Source organism: Coenobita brevimanus, chromosome 116 (assembly GCF_032717465.1).
Source record: "Coenobita brevimanus isolate Jiangsu-jjx chromosome 116, ASM3271746v2, whole genome shotgun sequence".
Classification (NCBI taxonomy): Eukaryota; Metazoa; Arthropoda; class Malacostraca; order Decapoda; family Coenobitidae; genus Coenobita; species Coenobita brevimanus.
In genome coordinates this window covers 10,323,105-10,337,391 of record NC_137069.1, presented here as the reverse complement: position 1 = coordinate 10,337,391, position 14,287 = coordinate 10,323,105, and the positions used below count along the sequence as shown (strand labels likewise).

Below are 14,287 nucleotides of genomic sequence, written 5' to 3'. Positions count from 1 at the left end.
CCTTTCCATAGCACTTCTTCGTGACTAGCAGTATATTCTAGTGTTATTCTCTTGTTACATCTTTGTATTCAAGCTGGAGAGATGGCAATTTTAGGCCAAGTTGAAGTGAACAGAATATTCAAGCTGGAGAGATGGCAATTTTAGGCCAAGTTGAAGTGAACAGTGATTAGTTAGGATGATGCTGGTGGTGGCGGTGGCTGTGGTGATGATGATGATGATGAAGATGATGAAGATGATACTAATGGTGATGATGGTATTGATGTGATGATGGTCGTGGTGGTGGTTTTGATGACGATGATGGTTTCGATGATGAACAAGACACCCTCTGTATTGCAATAGAAGGAAAGGGGGTGGGGGTGGGGGGCCTTTGGAGGGGGCGGGAGATGGGCAGGTATAGAGAAAGGGCTCTAAATTATTCAGGGCTCTGCATCTCTCTCTCTCTCTCTCTCTCTCTCTCTCTCTCTCTCTCTCTCTCTCTCTCCCCGTGCATCAGGCGTCTGGTGGAGGTGGGTCATTTCCCCAGAATACCCGGGGAATAAGCAGGTGATACGAGCAAGCCTGGAAGAGGGTTGTAATTCTTGCATTTCAAAATTTTGCGATACCATGAAGAAAATGGGTGAGAGTGGATTTGACCAACTGAGAGAGAGAGAGAGAGAGAGAGAGAGAGAGAGAGAGAGAGAAGGGGGGGATATAAAACTGAAAGGAAGAGAAAAAGAAATGTTAGCAAGAATGAAGGGGGATAAAAAGCTGAAAGGAAGAGAAAAAGAAATGGGAGCAAGAATGAAGGGATAAAGTGATGCGCAAAGAAAGACAAGGATGTAAGAGATGCACAGAGAGAGAGAGAGAAAGCTGAAAGGAGGAGAAAAAGAAATGGGATAAAGAAAGTGATGCACAAATAAAGACGAGGATGTAAGACATGCAGAGAGAGAGAGAGAGAGTGAGTCCATGAATACCGAAAAACATTCCACATGCATACATATATGCATGTACAGTATATCTTCAGAACACACACACACACACACACACACACACACACACATTATATATATATATATATATATATATATATATATATATATATATATATATTGTTACATAGCCTATGATTTCATCATCCTTTGTATAATTCTAACGTACAGTATGCTGCATGTTTGATCACGATTCGCCTCGTGGCTTCCATAGTGCGTGTTCTACCTCACTCCCCCCTCCTCCGTTATAGTAAAGTCGTTCTTTCTGTTGTTCAGAGCAGGAGTGTCAACTCTTTGTCCCCTATGGCTTCATTTGCGCGTCCTTCTTACAAGTTGTATCAAGCTCTGCCGGCCCCTGTATAATGAGCTCAGTCTCTGCATTAATTGCCACTTAGATCTACTCCTCATTTTGTTGACATCTCTGTCCTCCCCTGTACAGTTGTTATTATTTTTGTGAGTGCTCAGGAAGTCTCCAACCATCTAGCTGCTGTGTAATTTGAGTATAAGTGTTATTACATTTTTTCTTGTACTGTATAGCACAAGGTGTTAATTCGTAGGCCTGGTGAGGTTTTTGTGATTAATGTAAAGTTTTTACTGTCAGCCAGTAGTAATAATATTTTGTATCTGTAATAATATATGTTGCATTAACTGAGCATTATCCGGTTTTCTCATTTTATCAGGGCTGACTTAGATAAATTTACTCTTGCTAATTTCGTGTTAATAGCGGCTATTGCAGTTAACCATATATTTAACCTGTTTTTGCCATTACATTATCCTTATGAGTCCTGAATGTTTAGTTGTTAGTTTGAGCATTAAACTTTAACTTGTAATTTTACCTAACTCTTTTGTTTTGAACCTGGAACTTTGCGGGACAGTTTTCTCTGTTCCGCAACATAAATTTGGCGACCTCTTATCAGGATATTCAGGATATTATCATAAGGATATTGCTTGATATTTTGTGACTGTGATTTATTCATGATGTCTACTATTACTACTCTTTATGAAGCCAAAGATTTTTTATCAAATGTGCAAACAGTGTTGGATGTAGAAAACAGAACAAAGAATGAACTTAAGCTTGTTGCTCAACAATTGGGAATTGCTGTTCGCTCTCACCATTCTAAAGATCAAATTGTTGACATGATTAATGAAAGCTTGTTTTTTTTAACTCCTCCAGATGAGCAAACGCAGATTGAATTAGCTAAGTTACAGCTAGCCCTGCAGGAGGCTCGTGCTAAGGAGGCTGAGTTTCACGCACAAGTTGAACTTGCTAGGATTCAGGCAGACCATGAGTATCGCATGAAACAATGTGGAACTGGATCATCTAGCTCTGATGATTTTGATATGGCTAAAAATGTTAAACTTGTCCCTCCTTTTAATGAATCTGATTTAACAAAGTATTTTCAGTTGTTTGAGAGGGTAGCTACAGGTTTTAATTGGCCCAAAAAGTATTGGCCAGTACTCCTTCAAACTGTTCTCAACGGTAAAGCTCAAGTAACTTATGCCTCTTTGCCTCAGGATCAATCTGATAATTATGATGTAGTTAAGAGCTTGATTCTTAAGGCCTATGAGCTTGTTCCTGAAGCCTGTAGAGTAAAATTTAGGACAACTTATAACCAGGATAAGCAATCCCATGTTGAGTATGCAAAAATCAAAGATCTGTTAGAGCAGTGGTTAAATTCTAAGAATGTGGATTCTGATTTTGATAAATTTAAGCAGATGATTTTGCTGGAGGACTTCAAAAGGTGTATTAATAATGATGTAAGCCTATATCTTGATGAGAAAAGAATAGATAATTTGTCTGATGCTGCAATTTTAGCTGATGAATATGTTCTCACTCACAAGAGATATTCTAAAGAAAAAAGGAAAGCTGAAAGTAAGTACGTTGCCTCTACTCTGAGTACAGGTAACAGGAAAGAGAATAAAGATGATGTTTCTCAGGAAGTAAATACCAGCTTCACCTCTAGATTTCAGAAAAGTAAATGTACTTATTGTAGTAAGCTTGGTCATACTACGGAGAAATGTTTCAGGAGACAGCGTGATGTGAACAAAAAGGAGGCTTTAAATATTCAGTCAATTGGTCTAGTGTCCACCCTTGAGAGTTCCCAGAATTCTTTAACTGAGTTAACTGAACCTGCTTTGAGGGGTAAATTAAATTCTCATGATGAAGCTCCTCTTTTGAGCAGTAACGTGGGTGACACTCTCAAGAGTTCATGTGCTAATTTCCTGTCTGGTGGTTTTGTCAGTCCTCTGGACAGTAATGACAGGAAATCAGTTAAAATATATCGTGATACAGGTACTTGCCAATCCCTTATGCTGACCAGTGTTCTAGGCTCTAATGTTAATTCCTCTGATGAAACTGTAATCTTACAAGGTGTAGGGAATAATTACTTCTCTGTCCCTCTGTGCAGAGTGAATTTAGAGTCTGGTTTTGTTAATGGTTCCGTTATGGTTGGGTTGGTTGAGACATTCCCAATGTCAGGTGTAACTTTCTTACTTGGAAATGATATTGGTGGAAGTCAAGTGTGTCCAGCTCCTCAGTTGTCTGGTAAGCCAGTGGCTGCGGCCCAGGATCGTGATATGCCTGATGTGTTCTCTGCATGTGCTGTCACTAGGGCTAAGTCTAAAGTTACTGGTGACTTAGAGGATAATGATGATGATGATGTTATCCTAGCTGACACTTTTCTTGCTAATTTGGACCACTCACCAGATGAGGCAGTACCCCGTAGTGTTGATAATTTGTCTCGTCAAGAGTTGGTTGAGTTGCAGGTTGCTGACCCTGAGTTGAAAGGTCTAGCTAACTCTGCTTGCAGTGAGGAAGAGTCAGCTGGTGCTTCTACTTGTTATTATATAAAGTCAGGAGTACTTATGAGGAAGTGGAGACCCCCAACAGCATCAGCCGACTGTGAATGGGAGGTTCTACATCAAGTTGTCATCCCTCGTGTTTGTAGGCAGGATATCATTAGAGTGGCTCATGATTCCAGTTTGGCAGGACACCTTGGAGTGAGGAAGACTGTGGCACGCATTTTGAAACACTTCTACTGGCCAGGTATCTTCAGAGATATTTCCTGGTATTGTAAGTCTTGTCACACCTGTCAAGTTGTGGGGAAGTGTAATCAGACCGAAAAGGTTGCACCTCTAGTTCCCATTCCTCCTTTTGAGGCGCCATTCACCCGTGTGTTGGTGGATATTGTGGGCCCTCTTCCTAAGACTTCTTCAGGATTTTCTTATGTGTTGACCCTGATTGATATGGCTACTCATTATCCTGAAGCCATTCCACTTAGAAATATCTCAGCAAAGAACGTGGTTAAGGAAATGCTAGGGTTCTTCACCAAGTTTGGTCTACCCAAGGAGGTACAGTCAGACCGGGGAAGTAATTTCATGTCAAATGTTTTCAAGCAGTCTCTGAAAGAGTTGGGCATCACCCAGATCACGTCTTCAACTTACCATCCCCAGACCCAAGGAGCGTTGGAGAGATATCATCAAACACTCAAATCGATGCTCAAGAAATACTGTTTGGAACATCAGAAAGACTGGGATAAAGGTCTTCCATTCGTTGTATTTGCCGCAAGAGAATCTCCAAATGAATCACTGGGCTTCTCACCCTTTGAACTACTGTTTGGCCATGAAGTAAGAGGACCCCTTAAGCTACTCAAGGAATGCTGGCTGTGGGAGGAAGATGACGTCAACCTGCTGGAGTATGTGATGAAGTTCAAAGAACGGCTGTCCACTGCTTTACAGCTGGCAAGAGAGAATTTAGGAGCTGCTCAGGAGAAGATGAAGATTTGGTATGATAAGAAGTCCAGGTTACGCCACTTTCAGCCAGGAGATCAGGTTTTGATTCTGCTACCAGTTCATGGGCAACCTCTTCAAGCCAAGTTTAGTGGTCCTTATTTCGTGGAGAAGAAACTCAGTGATGTCAACTATGTCATCGCCACACCAGATCGTAGAAAGAACAAGCAACTTTGTCACATCAACATGCTAAAGTTATATCACAGGCAGGACGAAAATAACCCAGTCTGCACTGTAGCTGTTCCACCCGAGTCTGCAAGTGAAGTTCTCCCATGCAGCATGAGCCTGAGTGATAGTTTGGGAAAGAATCCTGATATCATGAACGATCTCCAGACTAAGCTTTCTCATCTAGCTCCCGAGGAAAGGCAGGAGTTTTCGGCATTACTGCAGGAGTACCCGCAAGTGTTCCGTGCTACTCCAGGAAAAACCACTGTGTTGATGCATGATGTCGATGTTGGAGACGCAAAGCCAATTAAACTGCCTCCTTACCGTGTGAACCCAGTGAAAGTTCCTCTCATCCAAAAGGAGCTTGGCTACCTGTTGGACCACAAGATGATTGAGCCCTGTCAGAGCGAGTGGAGTTCTCCTGTCACTCTAGTCCCTAAGCCAGATGGGTCACAGTGGCATTGCATCGACTACAGACATGTTAATCAGATAACCAAAACAGACACCCTCTCCCTCGCGTGGAAGATTGCATAGAGAAGATCGGAAAGGCTAGGTACATAAGTAAGTTTGATTTGTTAAAGGGATACTGGCAAGTACCTATGACTGAACGTGCTAGGGAGATCTCATGTTTTGTAACACTAGGAAATAGCTACAAAGATTTTTGGGAATGGTAGGTTATTACAGGAGATTTGTTCTTAACTTTTCAATTCTTATATCACCACTTACAGACCTACTGAAAAAGGGAGTTAAATATTTCTGGACCGATAACTGTGAATCCTCTTTCAGCAAACTTAAAGATATCCTATTAAGTCAGCCAGTGCTCGCTACTCCAAATTTTGCTAAGCATTTTAAGATGGCTGTTGCCGCAAGTGATACAGGAGCTGGGGCTGTTTTGCTGCAAGAGGATGATCAGGGTATTGAACACCCTGTATCTTATTACAGTAAGAAGTTCACTCCACCTCAAAAGAACTACTCAACTATTGAGAAAGAGCTTTTGGCCTTGATTTTGGGTTTACAGCATTTTTCATTTTATTTGTGTTCTGGTTTTGACCCCATAGTCATTTATACCGATCATAACCCACTGAAATTCCTTAGTAAGTTTAAAGATAAAAATCAGAGATTGACAAGATGGAGTCTACTTCTTCAGGAGTATTCATTAGACATACAACATATCAAGGGGAAAGAAAATGTTATTGCAGATTGCTTATCTAGACTTTAGACATTGTTTTAGAGTAATAAGAAATTTCCTTTGTAAATTTCTTTTTCTTTGTGGGGACGTGTTACATAGCCTATGATTGCATCATCCTTTGTATAATTCTAACGTACAGTATGCTGCATGTTTGATCACGATTCGCCTCGTGGCTTCCATAGTGCGTGTTCTACCTCACTCCCCCCTCCTCCCTTATAGTAGAGTAAGTCGTTCTTTCTGTTGTTCAGAGCAGGAGTGTCAACTCTTTGTCCCCTATGGCTTCATTTGCGTGTCCTTCTTACAAGTTGTATCAAGCTCTGCCGGCCCCTGTATAATGAGCTCAGTCTCTGCATTAATTGCCACTTAGATCTACTCCTCATTTTGTTGACATCTCTGTCCTCCCCTGTACAGTTGTTATTATTTTTGTGAGTGCTCAGGAAGTCTCCAACCATCTAGCTGCTGTGTAATTTGAGTATAAGTGTTATTACATTTTTTCTTGTACTGTATAGCATAAGGTGTTAATTCGTAGGCCTGGTGAGGTTTTTGTGATTAATGTAAAGTTTTTACTGTCAGCCAGTAGTAATAATATTTTGTATCTGTAATAATATATCTTGCATTAACTGAGCATTATCCGGTTTTCTCATTTTATCAGGGCTGACTTAGATAAATTTACTCTTGCTAAATTCGTGTTAATAGCGGCTATTGCGGTTAACCATATATTTAACCTGTTTTTGCCATTACATTATCCTTATGAGTCCTGAATGTTTAGTTGTTAGTTTGAGCATTAAACTTTAACTTGTAATTTTACCTAACTCTTTTGTTTTGAACCTGGAACTTTGCGGGACAGTTTCCTCTGTTCCGTAATAATATATATATATATATATATATATATATATATATATATATATATATTTTTTTACGTATATGAGAGAGAGAGAGAGAGAGAGAGAGAGAGAGAGAGAGAAGCATCAAGGCAGACAGACATTTAGACAGAAAAACATGCTAGATGGCCCGACTCAGCAAGACACAGGGAAACCATCTCTCTCTCTCTCTCTCTCTCTCTCCAGCAAACAAAGCATGTAATTCACCGTAGCGTGATAATGATGACGCTAATGAGTGTGTTAGCGTGTTATAGTGTGTTAGTGTTATATAATGAGTGTAGGTTAATAGAAAAATTTAGAGAGAAATTAAAAAAGGTATAGGTAACACCTGTTGATAGATAGATATAGATAGATTGATTGAATGATAGATAGATAAAGAAATGAAAACAACAAGACTGTAAGAAGGGATCTCTCTCTCTCTCTCTCTCTCTCTCTCTCAACCTGTTTATATAAAAACAGACGGGTAAACAGATGGAGACAGACATATAGGTAGATAGACACAGGAAGGATATGGACAGACAGGTAGATAGGCAAACAGGACAGATAGACATACAGACCGACAGACAGACACAAGTAGACTGGGAGAGAGGGGGATTTGTCTCTCTCTCTCTCTCTCTCTCTCTCATTTGTATAGCACAACTGTACAGCATAAGAAGCCTAATGATGTTAATAAGTGTGCTTTAATGGACAGACAGACAGACACAGAAACAGAAACCGAGATAGGATAGATAGACAGATAGATGGAGACAGACAGAGACAGTGAGGGTGGAGGTGTGTTACTCCCTCGCATTTTGTCTTTAAGATATAGATAGACAGACAGACGAACACACATACATACATACTTTATACTTACTGTATATACACGTACATGCCTACGTACATTCATACGTACATAATATACGTACATACATACATACATATATACTTACAACACTTAGAGAGACAGACAGGCAGGTAGACAGACAGTGAAAAAAGGTGAATATTCTCATATCTTGTGCATTTATACCGAACAAAGCGAGAAGTTCAGCATAGCATTATGCTGTTTAAGTGTGTGTGTGTGTGTGTGTGTGTGTGTGTGTGTGTGTGCGTGTGCGCGCGCGTGCGTGCGTGCGCGCGCGTTTTAGTATTTCATTGGTCGTCCTTATGTGTTTTAGTGCTCGTGTGTTAGTGTGTGTGTGTGTGTGTGTGTGTGTGTGTGTGTGTGTGTGTGTGTGTGTGTTTTAATGAGCTCTGTGTGAAATGTACAGAGTATGCTGTTAGACTAATTAGGTCATGATGATGATGATGATGATGATGATGATGATGACTGCTAGTAATATGGTGATGATGATAATGACTGCTATTAATGATGATGATGATTGCCAGTAATGATGATGATAATGGTGATGACTGCTAGTAATAACGGTGATGATGATGACAATGATGATGATGATGATGATGATGATGATAAACTCAGTGTCGCAGTAGAAGGAACGGGGGGTGGGGGGCGGTTGGGGGAGGGGGGGAGGAACACGAAGGGCTCTCTAAATTATTCAGTGTTGTGCAGCTCTCTCTCTCTCTCTCTCTCTCTCTCTCTCTCTCTCTCTCTCTCTCTCTCTCTCTCTCTCTCAAACGCCATATTCCTGCAAGAGGTGGTCACAAACGAATCTCCACGTCACCTTGTCTCGTACTGTCAGGCTGCCCTTTCTCCTAATAGGCTAACGTCACGCTCTTTGATCTCTCCACACCATCCCTCCATCTCATCCTCGGTGTCCCCCTCTTCCGTCCCCACTCCTCCCCACTTTCATGCATCCTCCTAGTCAAGTCTCTCATTCTCCATCCTCTCCATCTCCTCGCTTCATCTCATCCTCGGTGTCCCCCTCCCCCTTCCCCACTCCACCTCACTCACGTACACTCTCCTAGTCAGTCTTTCTATCGTTTTTATTTTTATTTCTCTGCAGTTCCATGTTAGAGTTGCCATAGATCCAGAAATAAAACACTGCCGACTGTCGATTTTAGGACCATAAAGTTGCCAGTGATTCGCTTCACAGCCAGTGTGTGTGTGTGTGTGTGTGTGTGTGTGTGTGTGTGTGTGTGTGCGCGTGTATTATAAAGTTTTTACCAGACCGGTGGATACACTTTATATTAGCGTTGTTTAATGTAGTCTTTTCCTCTGGCTCTTATCACACATCCTGGCAGTTGGCCCGTATGGTCACGATATATAAGAAAGGTAACAGATCATTACCCAAGAATTACCGTGGTATAAATATAATAAATTGTTTGGCAAAGCTGTATGACATGGTGCTATCAACTCGGTTAATTATGTGGTTTGTTCCGTGTGGAGCAGGCAGGGAGTCAGGAGGGCCGGGGCTGCATTGAACATGTGACACTTAGACTGTTAATTGATTTGGCCCACAGGAGAAAGCATAAGTTATTTGTCTGCTTTGTCGATTTTTCAATGGCATACGACAGGGTCCCCCGCGCCAAATTGTTTCACATGTTACATGAGTTGGGGTGCGGGTCACGAAGGTTAGCGGCGCTGGTGGCGATATACGGGGTTACTTTGAGCATTATTGGGACAGCTATTGTAACATCCAGGATCGGCGTCAGACAGGGGTCCCCAACATCTTGTTTATTATTTATCATTTTTGTAAACAGCATGAATAAGTTGATAAAGTCCAATTGTGGGCCAGATGGATTTCTACAGTGGCTTCATCCCCTTGTCCTTATGGACAATACTGTTCTTCTCTTGACAATGCGACGCAGGATTTTTTTTTTTTTTCTTAATAACAGAACGGAGGAAGGAAAAACAAATGGGGGAAAAAAAAATAATCCATACACCAGATTAGTGGTGTCCTCTATTCATAAAATATCTGTAACAGTTAGACTTGAACAGTTGTGGGTTGAAATTTGGAGGAAAACAACTCTGGGGAAGCGAGTTCCAGAGAGATGCAGTTCGGGGAATGAAAGAATTCTGATAGGCAGAAGTTCTGCAATATGGTTGAGTGACATTCCAGTCATGAGCGCTACCAGATGCCCGTGTAGCACGAGGGAAGGCATGGAGAGGTGGCACCATGGACGCAACTTCGTCTGAGCATTTGCCAAAAAAATATCTGTAAAATAATGCAAGGGAGGCAACATTCCTTCTTACTTGCAGGGGAGGTAGTTTATATGTAATGGCAGGGTTGTTAATGATTCTAACAGCTTTATTCTGAATTTTGTCTAGTTGTCTTAATGCAACCTCTCCACAACCATTCCACAAGGGTGAGCAATATTCAAGCTGAGAGCGCACATGACTCTTATAAATTATAGCTAACTGCTCATCGGCGAAGAAGTTACGGCCTCTGTACAATAATCCGTTTCTTTGAGGCGGTTTTAGCAAGTGATCTGACATGAGAGGTCCAGCTGAGGGCACTGTTAAGTGAGACACCAAGAATTTCAATCCTTTTGGAGATGGGAATATTAGTAGCACTGAAGGTAATGTACGAATCTGGCAATATCTGTATATTAGTAAACTGTATATATTTAGTTTTACTAGCATTTAAAGAGACAAGGTTGTTTTGTCCCCATTCACTGATTATAGCTAGATCTTGATTTATGGAGATGGCTGTACTGAGTTGAGAGGTAGAGATATTAGCCTTTGTAAATGGATATCTGAGTGTGAATGAACTATGTAGTGTTGAGTCATCTGCATATGAGTGAACGGGATTGTGAGTGACAGATAAGAGATCATTAATATGAACCAGAAATAGGGTTGGCACCAGAACTGATCCCTGCGGCACGCCGGCGTTAATTGAGTGAAAATTCGAATATACATCATATACTTTTACTCTTATTTTCCTGTCACTAAGATAAGAAGAAATCAAAGGAACAAAAGACATTAGTCCATAGCAAGGGAGTTTGGACAGCAGGGAACGGTGCCATACTCTGTCGAAAGCTTTAGAGATATCAAGAGCTACTGCATGAGTTTCTCCAAAAAGATCAATTGATTGATGGATGGTATGAGTTAAGAGATTGAGTATGTCAATGGTGGATCTTTTGTGGCGAAAACCGTATTGTCTATCACTAATTAAGTTGTTGGATTCAAGATGTTTAACAATATGCTTATTAATAAAAGTTGGAACATAAACTTACATTTCTGAATCAGTTCTGTGTAAATAATGGCATGATTGTGAATAATAGTAAGACCAAGTTCTTTGCAATCCATGCGTCAGTGGGCGATCGTGAGCCATTCTGCGTTGGTGATATGGTCGTGCAATGGTGTGACAGGTATGTATATCTGGGCAGCCTGTTCACAAGCGACGGGACCCTGTTGTCCGCCATTACTACTGCCCACGCACAAGCAAAAATGTGCCACATTCTGAAATTTGTGTCATTTTTGGAAAAGAATATAGACATACCATTTTATGTTAAAAAGAAAATGTTTGAAGCAGCCTTAATGTCAACCATCCTATATGGCTGTGAGTCCTGGTTCAATGGGAACTTGAGGCCAATGGAAAAATTGTATAACTGGGGTATTAAACAGCTGCTGGGAGCTCGTATGACGGCGTGCACGGACATTTGTTACGTGGAACTCGGGTGCCCGCCACTGAAATCTTTAGTACTAGCAAGGCAGAAGAAGCTTTTCCAGCGACTGTGGGGGAAGAGGCGTGGTATGCCCGATGACCCGTGGGTGCACGCCGTCAGGCTGACCATGGCGGCTAACACACTAACAAGTAAACACATTAAGAGTTTAATTAATAATTTTGTTGATGATGTTAAAGTCGGCATTGAATCTTTAAAGCAATCAATTTCTAACTCTACATCTTCTAGAAGGCTAATTTATAATGTGTTTAACCCTACCTTAACAGTTCACGAGATCTATAAATGTCGTGGTAAAACTAGTGAGGTACACAGAGTGGCATTTAGTCGGCTGCGGGTAATCGGTCATAATCTGGCGATTGAGACGGGCCTTTGGAATCGGCGTGGACGGGGACGTCTCCCGGTAGCAGAACGGCTCTGTCCATGTGGTGCTGTGCAAACAGAGTTGCATGTACTGGAGGTGTGTCCACTGACTCAGCACATACGTACAAGATATAACTTTACTTCCTGGAGTCAAATCATTGGTGACGATGCTCAGTTTCCTATTGAGGAGATAGTGTATAAGGTCCTTTCCTGTTTTGGCTAGTGTGTACTATAATGTTTATCATAACCTATGTTATTTAAAGTGTATTTAATTCATTTTGTATGCTCTTATTCTAACCATGATATATCATTGGGATTTTTTGTTTTGTTTTTTTCCGTAAAAAAGTTGATTGGTCAAATTGTAGTTACTAATCAGAAGTGTAATGATTTTCATTTTTCATTAAGGCTATATAGATGCACTGATCAACCCTTTAATACTTCGCTTGTTTTGTGGACCATAATTGTTTGCTAATATCTGATGTACCGTTTATCATGCTAAGGTTTATTGTTGCTTGAAATCCTGTGTGTAACTGGATATTGTGGTCAATAAATACTTACTTACTATGTTGGTGTATCTGTATGTGAATGTGTATGTGTGTGAAACTGTGAGTGAGTGTGTGTGTGTGTAGGAGAGGAGGAGGAGAGTGTGTGTGTGTGTGTGTGTGTGTGTGTGTGTGTGTGTAATAATAATAATAATAATAATAATTGGTTTATTGGGTTAGCAGTGATACACTGACAATGTACATGGGGTTCACTTAACATAGTTTATGCTAAATCTAGGACTAGACTGAGTTAATTATGTGCACAATGGATGGAATGGCGCTGTTCTTGTACCGGTCAGTCCTCGGCGCTCTGATCAGCACAAGCTTGTTAATGTGCCTTGTAGCGCAGCATGGTGGGGGAGCGTCAGGTGGGAGGAAGTGTCGGTGACGAGGGTGACATAATAGCCCCCTCCCAAACTTCTCCAGTGCCTCCCAATGCCTCTCGGAAAGCCTTGGCAGACTCAGGGTAGTCGGGGCGTTGTCGTAGCCGTCATAGGCAGAGTCCAGGATGATCTTGCACGCCCTTTTCTGTGTCCTCTCCAGCTGCTGCTGTTGTGTGAGGGTGAGCGAGGAGGACCACGCTGGGGAGGCGTACGTGAGGGTAGGGAGTATCTATCTATCTATCTATAGCCCGACGCCCTAATCCCGCAAAGGGTGGCCGCAGACAAAACGCCTCCAAGTCACTCTGTCACCCACCATTTGACTCCCCTTCCCCCAACTCACTCCCCCCTCCCTCATATACCTCTCAACTCCATCCCTCCACCTCATCCTCGGTCTACCCCTCCCTCTCCCTCCCTCCACCTCACCTACATACACCCTCTTAGTCAGTCTTTCACTCTCCAGACTCAGGGTAGTCGGGGCGTTGTCGTAGCCGTCATAGGCAGAGTCCAGGATGATCTTGCACGCCCTTTTCTGTGTCCTCTCCAGCTGCTGCTGTTGTGTGAGGGTGAGCGAGGAGGACCACGCTGGGGAGGCGTACGTGAGGGTAGGGAGTATGAAAGCGGTATAAACTTCATGTAGCTCCTTTGCTGGCGTTCCCAGTGACTTGAGTCTGCGCAGCATGTACAGTTTATATGAGGCTGTCCTCACTATGTTGATGACATGTTGCTTCCTGCTCAGCCGGTCATCCACCGTTACACCAAGCAGTCTAGTGGACTGGACCAATTGGAGGGGATGGGCGCCCACTGACAGCTGGGGATGAGCCACGGCCTGTGAGGAGGTACAGAAGTGCATCACCACGGTCTTGGTGTGGTTGATTGTCACTTTATTCTCCTCAGTCCACTTCTTGAGTCTGTCCAGGGTGGACCGGAGTGGCGAGTAGTCCAGCTGCCTGGTGTTGATGGAAATGTCAACGGTACTGTCGTCAACATACTTCCACCGATGCGGGGTGTCCGTGAGGGCATCGTTGATGAGGATGAGGAAGCACAGTGGACCCATCTTGGTACCCTGGGGAACCCTACAGGTCAGGGGGAGAAGGGAGGAGATCGACCCCTGATACCTGACGGCCTGATGTCGCCCGGTGAGGAAGTCAGCCAGCCACGCTGTCAGCTGTGGATGGAGTCACAGTCGTATGGCCTTGTTGATGACAACAGTGTGGTCAACAAGGTCAAATGCCTTTCTAAAGTCAACAAAAGCGACAGCCAGAGAGGTGTTGCGTTTGTCCAGGTGGCTGTGTAGGAAGTCAAAAAAACTGACAAGGCAATGAGTAGTGGAGGAGGACTTCATGTTACCAAATTGTTGTATATCTATTGAGTTTTTAATTTTATCATATGCCAAGTCGAAAACAAAATCCTTGCAAATAAGGCTCGGAATAGGGGTAATGGCAATTGG

General features: G+C 42.3%; 1 protein-coding gene across 1 annotated transcript; it reads right to left on the bottom strand.

Moving 5' to 3' along the window:
• Positions 1-12,918: 12,918 nt before the first annotated feature.
• LOC145418786 (uncharacterized) lies at positions 12,919-13,894 on the bottom strand. Its single transcript, XM_080287119.1, has 2 exons — positions 13,294-13,894; positions 12,919-13,073 (listed from the first exon to the last, which is right to left on the bottom strand). The coding sequence occupies exons 1-2, from the start codon at positions 13,892-13,894 to the stop codon at positions 12,919-12,921; spliced, it is 756 nt and encodes a 251-aa protein (XP_080143245.1).
• Positions 13,895-14,287: the final 393 nt, after the last annotated feature.

What these genes read in the sequence shown, in the direction of transcription:
- LOC145418786 (XM_080287119.1), bottom strand. Translation starts at nt 13,894, where the DNA reads ATGGGTCCACTGTGCTTCCTCATCCTCATCAACGATGCCCTCACGGAC. An exon ending in GACTACCCTGAGTCTGGAGA is followed by an intron (nt 13,074 to 13,293) that starts GTGAAAGACTGA and finishes ATAGATAGATAG; the next exon opens with ATAGATACTCCCTACCCTCA.